General features: G+C 40.8%; 1 protein-coding gene across 3 annotated transcripts in view; it reads right to left on the reverse strand.

Moving 5' to 3' along the window:
• Positions 1-13,260, reverse strand: part of prpf39 (PRP39 pre-mRNA processing factor 39 homolog (yeast)) — a 52,776-nt gene that overhangs the window by 32,710 nt on the left and 6,806 nt on the right. For all 3 annotated transcript variants that reach the window (XM_070879420.1, XM_070879423.1, XM_070879421.1), the window contains exons 5-6: positions 6,912-7,079; positions 6,045-6,207 (exon numbers count right to left, since the gene is read on the reverse strand). In XM_070879420.1, coding sequence (XP_070735521.1) covers positions 6,045-6,207; positions 6,912-7,079 — 331 coding nt within the window. The remainder of the gene's footprint in view (positions 1-6,044; positions 6,208-6,911; positions 7,080-13,260) is intronic.

Below are 13,260 nucleotides of genomic sequence, written 5' to 3' on the forward strand. Positions count from 1 at the left end.
TACCTCGGGGCCTCCTCGGCAGCGGGGATCGCCCGAACAGCTCCTCGGCACCGGGGCCCCACCCGACGACCTCATCGATGGGGCCGGCAGCTCCAAACAGCCCCTTCGCAGGCCCGAACAGCTCTTCAGCGGGAACCCGCCCGCCCCGCCCCCCCGCCTTCTGATGTTTCGAAATCCGGAAATACCCGAACCTGGGCTTGGGTATTTCCAGATTAATGACGTCAGAAAATGATTGAAAGTCCGGAAAAGCCTAGAATCCGGAATGGCCTCGGTCCCAAATTCCTGATGCTGCACCTGTATTTTCTCCATAATCTTTTTTTTAAAAAACATATTAAATCTACTAAGTTCGGCCCCGTGGCTTATCTTTAGGTGCCCTTGAACTGCTTGTATTTTGTCCTCTTATACCACTGTGAAAACAGATACAAAGTACAGGTTGTACCTCTCCAGTCCGGACTCTCATCCGGAAACGTCAGTGGTTCGGCATTAGTTGGGCCTGAGGGAATGGAGGGTTTATTTTTTTAATTTTTCAATGGCTGCCATCGGTATGTTCGGTGATCGGCTGGAAGCGGCTGTCAGCGAATGAGTGAGTGCGTGCGCGGGTGCCGCTCACAATCGGCACTGGTAAGCGAGACCTCCCATGGTTCGGGAAATTCTCTGTTCCGGCACCGGTCAGGTCCTGAGGGTGCCCGATTGGAGGTGTACAATTGTACTCAGTTAACAAGCCTGTCATTTTCTTATTATCCATTATAGTCTCACCTGCATCTGTCTTTAATAGGTCCACATTCCCCTTTACCATTCTTTCTCAATATATTTATAAAACCGTTGCTGTTTGCTTTACTATACCTTGCAAGTCTTTTTCATATTCTTTTTTGCATCTCATTACTTTCTTGTACCACTTTGTTGCTTTTTATCGCTCTCCCAATCTGCAAAATCTCCTCTTTTCTTTACATTTGTGCAAACCTTTTCTTTTAACTTAATACTGTCTCTTACCTCATTTGTTGACCATGACTGCTTAAACTACACAAGTGGAACCTTTGCCTTTTAGGAATTATGCATCATTCCAAATACTTATTTGAATACTTCCCACTGTTTGATTATAGATTTATTGATTTGCAGTTCTGCCCAGTTTATTGTGGTCAATTTATTTCTGATCCCTTCAAAGTTTTCCGTACTTAAATTTAAAACCACGGTTTGTGACTCTCCCATCTCCCTCCTACATTACAACAATGACTACACTTTAAAAGTACTTCATTGGCTTTAAAGCACTTTGGGAGGTCCGGTGGTCGTGAAAGGCACTATGTAAATGCAAGTTTTTCTTTCTTAAACCCAATATCAAATTCAATCATATTATAGTCACAGTTTGTAAAATGCTCCCTCAGATTCTTAACCAACTCTGGTTTGTTACTCAGCCCAGAGTCCAGTATGGCCTGTTGCCTCGTCTGTTCATAAATATATTGTTCAAGAAAACTGTCCCAAATATATTATAAGATTCATTGCCTTTACTACTTGAACTGTCTGTTCCAGTCTATGTGAAGGTTAAGATCTCCCATTATAACCACATTGTTTTTGCTACCGCTTCCCCAATAGCTGTATTTATACATCTTCCCCAACCCCCACACTACATCACTAGTACAAGAGTACTAGAGTCTTATGTCCTTTGCTTTTCCTCAATTCTACCCATACTGCCGCCTGATCGCCCTTACTGAAATCCCTTTTTTCAAACTCATCAATATTGCTACTACCCATTCTTTCCCAATTTTCCTGTCCTTTCTAAAGATCTATAGCCTGGAATATTTAGCTCCCAATCGTGCTCAAGTTGTAGCCAGGCCTGAGTGTGTACTTATAACTCACTTGTTTTATGCTATGTAGATTCCTGTACAGAACTCTTTTCTGGGTATACATCCCCATCCTGCCCATATGTTCTGCAGGTCTTTTGCACACATTTTCCCCTTCCACCCTCACTGTTCCTCATTGGAGAGTTTAAATAGGACAGTTTAGGTGAAGATCATCCCATCTGTACAGCCTTCCCTGGCCTCAAGTGGTCCCAAAATCTGAAACCCTTCCCTCACCACATCCTTCCAACCACACATTGTCAATTCTAATTTTTCTCTCCCTATCTGGTCCAGCATGTGCCACTGTGAATAATCTAGAGCTTACTACCCTGACAATTCTGCACCTATTCCTAATTATGTCACTGGTTCCACGTGAACCACGACCTCAGGCTGCTCACATTCCCATTCCATCACCTGTGGTATTAGCTCAGTGATGTCCTGAACCCTGGCACCAGGAAAGTAACATGCCATTTGGGACTCTACAAAAGAAACCATCAGCCCCCGCCCCCCCAGACTATAGACACCCCTCTTACTACCTGTACTGCATCCCCATGGATATGCGAGCACTGCATTCAATAGGCAGTTCTATCCTGGTGCTTGTTTAGTTTGGAATTCTAGGAGACTTGTGGCCACGAGCCTGCTCCCTCAATTTGCACTACAAAATCCAGCTCTTATCCTGGTGGTAGAAAAGTAGGTCTAGTTTTCATGGGTCTGCCATGTGGATACATGAGCCAGATTTAGTAAAGAGGGCTGGCTGATGGGTCAACTGGGATCTGAACAAAATGAACAGGATAAACCAGATGAGGAGATTCAGAAAAGCTACTCATTTCATTATCTATCAAACCAGAAACCTGGCATTTACTGTACCTTCTTGTACCACAGTCTTAACAAACATAGCCCTACAAATGTCCAATGGGACACTTCTGGTTGTAGACAAATGATCACTTTCAATGCACTACATTATTTTCTGTAGAAGGGCACCACAAGTGGCCCATTATAGAAAGGCCATCCAGCAGCTGCCATACTAAAATGTTGGCACTATAGGCCACAACACAAAAGTAGATTAGTGTGTTAATATACTTTTATATACATAAATTAGATTACAGATTTTTCTCAATTAATTTCCCATGCATTGCGCAAAGTAATACGAGAAGTGTTATACTGTATAATGTATTATTTTTGCTAAGCTGGAGACATGTCCTTTTGAGAGCACAGTCTTACTGTTGTTAAGCAAGCAGAGGTTTAGGTCAGAGTTTAATTGTTGTATGGTCAAGGAATTTTGCATATCGGGTTATGGTTAGTATCAGACTACAGCTCAGAATCATCAGCATTTTAAGATTGTTTTGCAACTGCAACAGTGCAATAAGTCACTTAACAGTGTGTGCGAATTGATAATTTTTAATTTATTAACTTGTGGATCTCCTGTGGCATTGTTAATGACGAGTTGGAGGATTCAACGTTTTCCAACAGTGGTACAATACAATGTAACATACAATGCATGATCAGGGCCACGGATCAACAACTGAGCAAGTCAAATAGTCTTCTGATTACATTGTACTATGGAGTCTCTGAGGATGATTTCTGAGGTATGGCTTTTTGAGGATGATGTGTTAGGTTTTAAGCACTGGGAAAAGGAGGAATTAAAAAAAGGATTTTGGAATCTGACAGGAGACAGGGCAGAGAGGAGAATTATGGGATCTAGCAGCACCAAAAGGTGTTACAGGTTCAGCAGAGCTCAATTTTGGCCAGGAGTTGCTCAGTTTTTTTGGAGCAACTTGATTTTTCTGGAGTTATCTTAAAAATCCCCATTTTGCACATTCAATTTGTGCCAGTGTAAGTGAGCTAGTTAGGATTTTTTAAAGTTTTGTTTTTTTTCCTCAAAAGGGGGAGTTGCCAGCCATGGCAATTTAGGACACTTTAGCCAGCTAATAGTTACTCCAAATCTACAGCGTATGTGGCCACTTCAGAAAACCCTTGCGGAGAGTTAAGAAATCAGCACAGGTAGGTACATTGGAGGTCAGCAGAACTTAATGACTTGACGAAAGAATGTGAATAGGATCAAACAGCTATATAAACATAGAAAATAGATGCAGGAGTAAGCCATTCGATCCTTCGAGCCTGCACCACCATTCAATATGATCATGCAACTTCAGTAACCCATTCCTGCTTTCTCTCCATACCCCTTGATCCCTTTAGCCATAAGGGCCACATCTAACTCCCTTTTGAATATATCTAATGAACTGGCCTCAACAACTTTCTGTGGTAGAGAATTCCACAGGTTCACAATTCTGTGAGTGAAAAAGTTTCTCCTCATCTCAGTCCTAAATGGCTTACCCTTTATCCTTAAGACTGTGACCCCTGGTTCTGGACTTCCCCAACATTGGGAACATTCTTCCAGGATCTAATCTGTCCAATCCCGTCAGAATTTTATATGTTTCTATGAGATCCCCCCTCATTCTTCTAAATTCCAGTGAATATAAGCCTAGTCGATCCAGTCTCTCTTCATATGTCAGTCCTGCCATCCCAGGAATCAGTCTGGTGAACCTTCGCTGCATTCCCTCAATAACAAGAATATCCTTCCTCAGATTAGGAGACCAAAACTGCACACAATATTCAAGATGTGGCCTCATCAAGGCCCTGTACAATTGCAGTAAGACCTCCCTGCTTCTATACTCAATTCCTCTCGCTATGAAGACCAACATGCCATTTGCCTTCTTCACCATGTGCTGCATGCAGGGACATATGACAAACTTCGCAAAGTTAATTTACTATACAACAGAAGCATTCATGGAAAACAAAATTAATAAAAAGATAGTTGAATTAAATTGCCCTAATCTCAACTAATTTAAACAACTATTTGTTTGCAATGATTATGGTGGGCCAAAATTGAGCCCATATTATCTAAATAAAGTCTACTTCAATAAATAAGATATTTTCTCAGTGTTTCTCCATCACTTATGTTCTTCTTTCACAATAACACCAGGTGAATAGGCTTCACAAATGGTCACCATTATTCACAAGACACAAAACATACTTACATAATTTTTTTCAAAATATCCAAAAGTCCAGGAAAATGACAAGCCATTAAGAAAGTTCGAAAAATAGCTACAGCGCATAAAATTTCAAACTAGAGGTCAATTGCACCGGGACGCCACTCTGCCAGGGCTAGGGGCGGGCATCAGGTCCCACACACACAGCGGCTGCAGCACGCAGAGAGAGGCTGGGGGGGGTGGGGGAGGAGCTACTGCACATGCGCGGACACTCCACTGCGCATGTGCAGATGTCCCGACACTGTTTTCAGCGCAGGGCGCTGGCTCTGTCCCCGATTCGACTAGCCATGCTGCGCGACGACTGAGGAGATGCCGGGCAGTGGCCAAAGTGGGGAGCGATTATTTTGGCGCACTGATCAACGGAGAAAAGCAGCGCATCTCCGGTAAGTGCGCCAAAAAAAGGGGTGGGCCAAATTTGAGCCCATTGTATCTGGCACCACTGGGGCAAGAATTCCAGTCCGTCAGTATTTTTTTTATATAAAAAAAGTTAGGGTTTCCACACTTGGGGGTGGGAAGGGGTATCAGAGTTTATCAGGGAAGATCCCAAAATTCCGTCAGACTGTGACAAAGGTGGTGGTATCAGCACCTTGCCTTGAGAATGAAAAACAGGTTGAGTCAGGGTGGAGGGCTCGAAAAAAAGTGGAGGAAAGGGAGCGTGGCAGGGGCTGGAGCACTGACAGATGTCTTAGGATGGGTTGGAATTCAGGACGAGGGATTCTCGGGTGAATGCCAAGGTCAGAAAGCACTGGAGACAAGTGTCCTGGGACCTAGAACTGTGGAGGTAGAGAATTTTTAAGTCTGAAAGAACTGGAGACTGGGCTCCTGGGGTCTGGTAGCTGTAGGAGTATAGCAGAACTATGAAGAACCAAGAATAAGCAGCATTTGGCTACTTAGTTATTTACGAACTAGGGGTATTAGTGTTACCAAGTGAACAATTTTATATTGCTAGATGTCGACACATAAAAATAATTACTGAGCAGAGATATATAGCAGACATTGTCAACAGGAACAGACTAAACTTTCCAAAATCTCCAAATTAGTAAGTTTATAGAAACATTTTACTTGAATAGTTGTGTTCATGTGTTTTGAAATTCTCAAAAAAAGTCACAACACACATTGTTACCTTAGATGAAACATAAAATTTGCTTGTTGTTCATGTTACCTGTGCAGGATCATTTATATCAATTCCAGCTGCTAGATCATTTCCTAGAATACCATCATTATCAAAGTGTTCATTTGTGGATGCCAGCTCTCGACGTAGTTGAATAAAATCCTCTGAAGAGATTATATCTTTAGGTAAGTGATTCTGAACATGATCTTTGAACCTGAAAAACAGTAGAATCATTCATACTTCGTGTAATATCCCAGATTTGCGAACCTTTTATTACCAGACAAAAAAAGTTAGGAAAGAAAATTCCAGTTTATAATACAAAATATTGGGTACACTACAGGAATTTTCCTACCCTGAAGATTCAGTTTATTGAGAATTTCACATTTAATCCTTTGTTGACTGTAGTAGAATTTCTGCACAAAAATAAAAATAAACTATTACAATTTTTAAGTTACTAAGAATATGGAGAATTTAAAAAATATTCCAAGGTTCAGCACAATTCTTGAATTTCATTTTGTAATGATTTTTGCAGAAGTTATTGGTCAGGAAACAAGGGTATTTTAAAAGTTGAGATTTGTATTAAGTTCGGAACAATTAGACACTCACGAACAGCCCAATAAAATACGTCTGCAACAATAAAAGTCCTAACATTAATTGCAATGGACAAAGACATTATACAAGATGGAACCTGTACAAACATCCTTACACTCCATTTACTTAACAAAAACATAAAAGCTCTCGCTCTATACTTATTGATCTTTAATTTTCTTTACATTTCAAAATTTGTGTTTTCAATATTTCAAATTCTATTTTCATTCCACAAAGTATGGAACAAGATTTTCAACAGCAAGACAAGATTCCAAGCATAAATATAAATGTGACAAAGAACTGTTGTCAGTTTTGGTTCTTTTAGTTTACCTTTGAAAGTGATGACTGTAAAGCTGTGTTGGAATACCAAGAATCCGATCATAAATTCCCGTCACCTCTTCCAGATCTCCCCTGTCATTTTCCCAGTTAATGTAAGTTTCCCACAGTCTATCCGAGCGGAAGTCGGTCCCTGCAGCTAACACAGCATGTTCAAAAACACTGCGGAATATAGAAAAAAAGGTTAGTTTGTCATTGTGGCCTGAAGTTTCTGCTCGATAGCGCTGTTTTTTTCCGGCGCAATTCCTCCAATATCGGCGTAATCGCCGCAAATTGCATTCAGTGCAATTAAGAATTTCCGTGATCTATTGCGCTAGTTTTAAAAACATCATGCTAGAAGCAGGCCCCGCCCACAAAACTGGCCAGGCCCCGCCAGGGTGATTCAACCACCATTGGGAGGTTCTGCTAATTGTGCTCGTTTACAGGCCTTCTAAAAAATCAAGCTGGATCTTTTTTGGCACAAGGATACAAATAGGTATATTTTGAAATTTTTGAATGACTAAAAAAAAATGTACTAAAGGAACTGACTACTGCACACTAATCTAACCAGAAAATAGTTTGTATTTTTTTTTTTAAAAGTCACTTTCAGGAATTTAAAATCAGGTTACTCACAGGTGGTGAATTGACACTGATTTAAAATGCTTAATTTTTGTGATAAACCCATTTTCAGCTGTATTAATCAAACTTTACCAAGTTACCACTCTTAAATATATCAAGGAATAATTTTTTTGAAACAATTTAAAAAAAAAATTACGTTCTAAAACGCTGCCCAATTGTACTGGTCCATGGCAGATTTTGCGTTCGGCGATATGCAAATGAGTTAGAGCGGATCTTTTTTTTTGGGGGGGGGGGGGGGGGGACTTTTCAAAATGGGCACAATTTGCACTGGAATTACCAGTTGTGTTCAAAGCAGAAACTCTACCTCTCGATCTTTTCATTTTTTCCCCTTCCTTATTGAATACGCTGACTACTCAGTGGGGTATGGCTCCACAAACTCCAGTTGTTTTTGGATATCTTACCAAAGATGTTTGTTGGCATGCAATTTGACTGCAATGATGATTCCAGCTAAGCCCAATCCAATTCTTGCCCCAAAACTACACATATGCACTTCCTGCTGAATCTGGCTGATTTCCCCCTTCCTAACCCAAGGACTCTACCTCCTTCAGAAGTCAAGATCACATGCGGATACACATTAGAAATAGGAGCTGTTGGCGGCCATTTGGCCCCTCGAGCCTGCTCTGATATTCAATAAGATCATGGCTGATCTGATCCTGATCTCAACTCCACTTCCCCGCCCGCTCCCCATAACCCTTGACCCCTTATCTTTCAAAAATTGGTCCATCTCCACCTGAAATATATTCAAAGACCCAGCCTCCACAGCGCTCTGAGGTAGAGAATTCCAAAGATTCACGACCCTCAGAAGAAATTCCTCCTCATTTCTGTTTTAAATGGGTGACCCCTTATTCTGAAACTATGCCCCCTCGTCCTAGATTCCCCCATGAGGGGAAACATCCTCTCTGCGTCTACCAAGCCCTTTCAGTATCTTATATGTTTCAATAAGATCACCTCTCATTCTTCTAAACTCCAAGGAATATAGGCCCAACCTTTCTTCATATGACATCCCCTTCATCTTCGGAATCAACCTAGTAAACTTTCTCTGAACTACCTCCAATGCAAGTATTTCCTTCCTTAAATAAGACCAAAACTGTACACAGTACTCCAGATGTGGTCTTACCAACACCCTGTACAGTTGGAGCAGGACTTCCCTACTTTTATACTCCATCCCTCTTGCAATAAAGGCCAGCATTCCATTTGCCTTCCTGAATCTGCATTCTAACTTTTTTGCGTTTCATGCACAAGAACCCCCAGATCCCTCTGTACTGCATTTTATAATCTCTCTCCATTTAAATAATAATTTGCTTTTTTATTTTTCCGACCAAAGTGCATAACCTCACATTTTCCTACAAAATAGTCCATCTGCCAAATTTTTGTCCACCCACTGAGCCTATCTATATCCCTTTGTAGATTGTGTGCGTCATCCCCACAACTTGCTTTCCCAGCTATCTTTGCGTCATCAGCAAATTTGGCTACGTTACACTCGGTCCCTTCATTCAAGACATTAATATAAATTGTAAATAGTTGAGGCCGCAGCACCGATCCCTGTGGCACCCCACTAGTTATTGTTTTCCAGCCTGAAAATTACCCATTTATCCCGACACTCTGTTTGTTAGCCAATCCTCCATCCACGCTAATATATTACCCCCGATCCCGTGAGCTCTTATCTTGTGCAGTAAGCAAAGACAGTGACCAGGGTTTCTGTTCGACCCTGGGCTTGCTACAGGTACCCATATATTGAATGTGTATGGTATATTCTGATTGGTATGGAGCGAGGGCTTACTTCGGGAATTTGTCTTTGGCAAAGAAAGTAAGTATCGGAGGTAAAAGTTGAAAAACATAAAAGTGGTGGCAGCAAAGGTTGGAATTAGAATATCACTCACAGACCAAGTTATTCGAACTTTTAAATTTAAAGTAAAATGAGCAACAAGCAGCAGTGTTCAGAATGTGTATATGGGCCAAGATACATACTGACAGCTTAACTCGCTGCAGAAGAAAAGAACAAGGAATGTACGTACCAGTTAGAAGTGCTGAAACTGGAGAACGCAAAGAAACAATAAACTCCAGAAGGAATGTTTCAAACCCGAGAGAGACAGGAGTGACACAAAACTAATGTATATTTTTGCTAAGTTTTGATTTGTTATCCGTCTCTTTTGACAGCTAACTAGAGCCAAGGTTTTGCACCAGACCTGTCCTGACTTAATATTGCAAGGTTTGCAGTTGTGGTACCCAGGTAAAAGGCTCAACAAGAAACAATTTTCAATATATACATGCTGCTTTATGATTGGTGCAATTTATATTTGAGCAGCAATCCTCTTTTCAATTTGATGTCAGATATGCAAAATCCAGGATGTTCTGGTAATTCTTTTCCCAGTTATTAAAAAAAGTCTATAGTTGGACTCTCATTTGAGACAGTATAAAATCTCAACAAGAGGTCAAAAGACTTTAAAAATCTTAGGACAGGTTCTTATTGCGGATTAAAAAAAAAGAAAACCTGTATACTTAAAAGTTACCTACAAAAGTTTAGTTAGCTTAAGAGTTAGAATGGTATCTACTTTAAGAATTACATAGATGTTCTATTGGAAAAACTTAACTATTTCATTACTGTTATTAACTTGTTAATTTAATAAATTTACTTTGTAATTTAAATGAAGCCTGTTGTGATGCTCTGCAGCTTTTGAAGTCTGAAGACTGAAGTGCAAACTTATGGAGACATAAGTAACCCAGTACTTAAAAGCAGTTACCAAATAGGGTTTTTTTGTTCATATACCTAGGCAACTTACTGAAAACCAACTTCGATCTCAAGGCAAGGATAAACACTTTACGGGGAATGAGAGTAATCGAACATTCAAAAAGTCAAAATAATGTACATTAAGGTCAGAAAAGATCCAAGTATAACAAGGAGCAAAAACACAAAGAGGTAGAGAAAAAGCAGCAGCGGCATGTTCTTGAACTGGTGGCAAAAGACACATCGACGGTATGTCCGGTAAGCGAGGATGGAATTGATCAAGCTGTAACTCTGTGCAAAGTCATTTTACTATATTCAGTCTAATGCCAAATTTTTAACAAAGGGGCGACATAGATGGATTCTTAAGAGTTTTAATTATTAATAAATCAACCATAAATGGAAGAAAGCAGTTTGAGCAGAGAGGCCAGTGCTCTCATTTAGCAGTAAACTGCGAGTTGCTTTTTTGCATGTAAATCCAATAGACAGTACAGGTTATGAATTTGCAAAATATGCTATCCTTTCTTCATATGACTTGACACCTGAAGCACAAGACAAAAATTTGGTAGTCTTAGTCCTGGAGGATATTTAGAACTTGTAGCTGGACAAAGAGAATGCAAGAGTATTAGCAGTGAGCTAAATGATGTTAAGGGATCAGTTTCTGGAAGTGGTACCAGATAACTAGTAAGTGTGGTTGCTTTACCAGGGGTGCAAGACCCTGAAGCTGTTCAAGCAAACGAGTCAAACACTTTGCGGCCTTGGAAGTAGGGAGGAAGTCTACAGAACAGTGGGAGCCTGTCATGTAAGCCAAGTGGGACTGAAGCAGGTGCTGCTATCTGAACCCATATGAAGTATCAGAAGGCAGCAGATGGAAAACTTTAACCTTGCAGCACAGCCCAGATTTAAAGAGCAATTTTATCCAACAAAAATGTTCTTAGTCAGAGACATCTGATGTGGCACCTGAACAATTTCACACCATACCCTTGCCTACTTAAGGGAATGATACAAGGGTGGGGTTAACATGATCCTAACCATGACTGGGGACAGAGCAACATTCTCACAGGGCTTGACTGCTTAAATTAGGCAGCAAACCAGCAGGACAGTTAATGGCAAAGTCCCTGTGCATTATTCAGCCACTGGTCATTGGGCACAGCTGGTTGTGCAAGGCGATTTGTTCAGCAGGCAAACTGCGACAAGGCAATGCAAACAGGAAGCATCCTCAGACTTACCACATATTGCATGGAACTATGGCAAAAGAAAGGTGCCAGGGTGCCAAATGCAGGAGTGGCAGGTTGCCACCCAGCTTTGGAACACCAAGACTTAGGAGGCTTGGCAGGCCACATCAGCGAGCCAAAAATTTAGCATTAAGGCCATCGAACCAGAAGTTTACAGAAAGCAGCCATTCAACCCAACATTTATGCCTGTTCTTTCCTAGAGCAATTCAAAACTAATCCCTCTATCTGTGTTCCTTGCATTCAGGTTCACTTGTAAGGGACTTATTGGAGGGTTGGAAGAGAAATAGTAAAGTGAAAAATTCTGTGTTTTATCCCTTTTTGTTCAGTCTTTTTATTATGGTTCAGTCAGGGTTAAACCAGGTTCACTTTAAAAAAAAACCCATCCCCCCGCCCCGGCATGTATAGCTATGATGAGGGCATTTGTTTTAGGTCCAAATTTATTGCAAACCTTCTGCACAAGCAATACAACTATTTTTTATTTTCTATATTCCAAGGAGGGATAGCACTGTGCATTACTGAGTGCCCTACAGTAATGTTTTCCATTGAATACAAATATATTGGGGTGTGAAGAGCACAAGGTACAGACCCCCCAAAAAAATCACTAACACACAAATGTAATAAAATTCAGCAGAGACACACAAAGTGAATTAAAAAAAACATTATTTATAGCACTCATGTCAAAAGGTCAGTAAAGTTTTGCCTACTTTTTAAGTTATACAATGATTTGCAATGCAAAACTTGATAAACTGTATAAGGGGACAGACATGATGGGCCTTCTGTGTTGTAACTTTCCAGAATTCTATGAAACAGGAAGGTGTACAGTTGACACATATTACTGTTTTGGAATCATACAGTAAAACTCACACCTTTATCAGTTCGTTCAACTGAGCTTCAAATTGAGAAATTTAGCAGCAAGATGCAAACTGAGTCAATATACATGTTTTTTGTGTCAAAGATTCAGGAAACAATACGGTGGAGGAGGATTTCCTGGAGTGCATAAGGGATGGTTTTCTAGACCAATATGTCGAGGAACCAATTGGGGGGAGGCCATCTTAGACTGGGTGTTGTGTAATGAGAGGATTAATTAGCAATCTCGTTGTGCGAGGCCCCTTGGGGAAGAGTGACCATAATATGGTGGAATTCTACATTAGGATGGAGAATGAAACAGTTAATTCAGAGACCATGGCCCAGAACTTAAAGAAGGGTAACTTTGAAGGTATGAGGCGTGAATTGGCTAGGATAGATTGGCGAATGATACTTAAGGAGTTGACTGTGGATGGGCAATGGCAGACATTTAGAGACCGCATGGATGAACTACAACAATTGTACATCCCTGTCTGGCGTAAAAAATAAAAAAAGGAAGATGGCTCAACCATGGCTATCAAGGGAAATCAGGGATAGTATTAAAGCCAAGGAAGTGGCATACAAATTGGCCAGAAATAGCAGCGAACCTGGGGACTGGGAGAAATTTAGAACTCAGCAGAAGAGGACAAAGGGTTTGATTAGGGCAGGGAAAATAGAGTACGAGAGGAAGCTTGCAGGGAACATTAAAATGGACTGCAAAAGCTTCTATAAATATGTAAAGAGAAAAAGGTTAATAAAGACAAACGTAGGTCCCCTGCAGTCAGAATCAGGGGAAGTCATAACTGGGAACAAAGAAATGGCAGACCAATTGAACAAGTACTTTGGTTCGGTATTCACCAAGGAGGACACAAAAGGGGTCAGAGGGTCAAGTAAGAAGGAGGAACTGAGGGAAATCCTTATTAGT

This window comes from Pristiophorus japonicus, chromosome 4 (genome assembly GCF_044704955.1).
Source record: "Pristiophorus japonicus isolate sPriJap1 chromosome 4, sPriJap1.hap1, whole genome shotgun sequence".
NCBI lineage: Eukaryota > Metazoa > Chordata > Chondrichthyes > Pristiophoridae > Pristiophorus > Pristiophorus japonicus.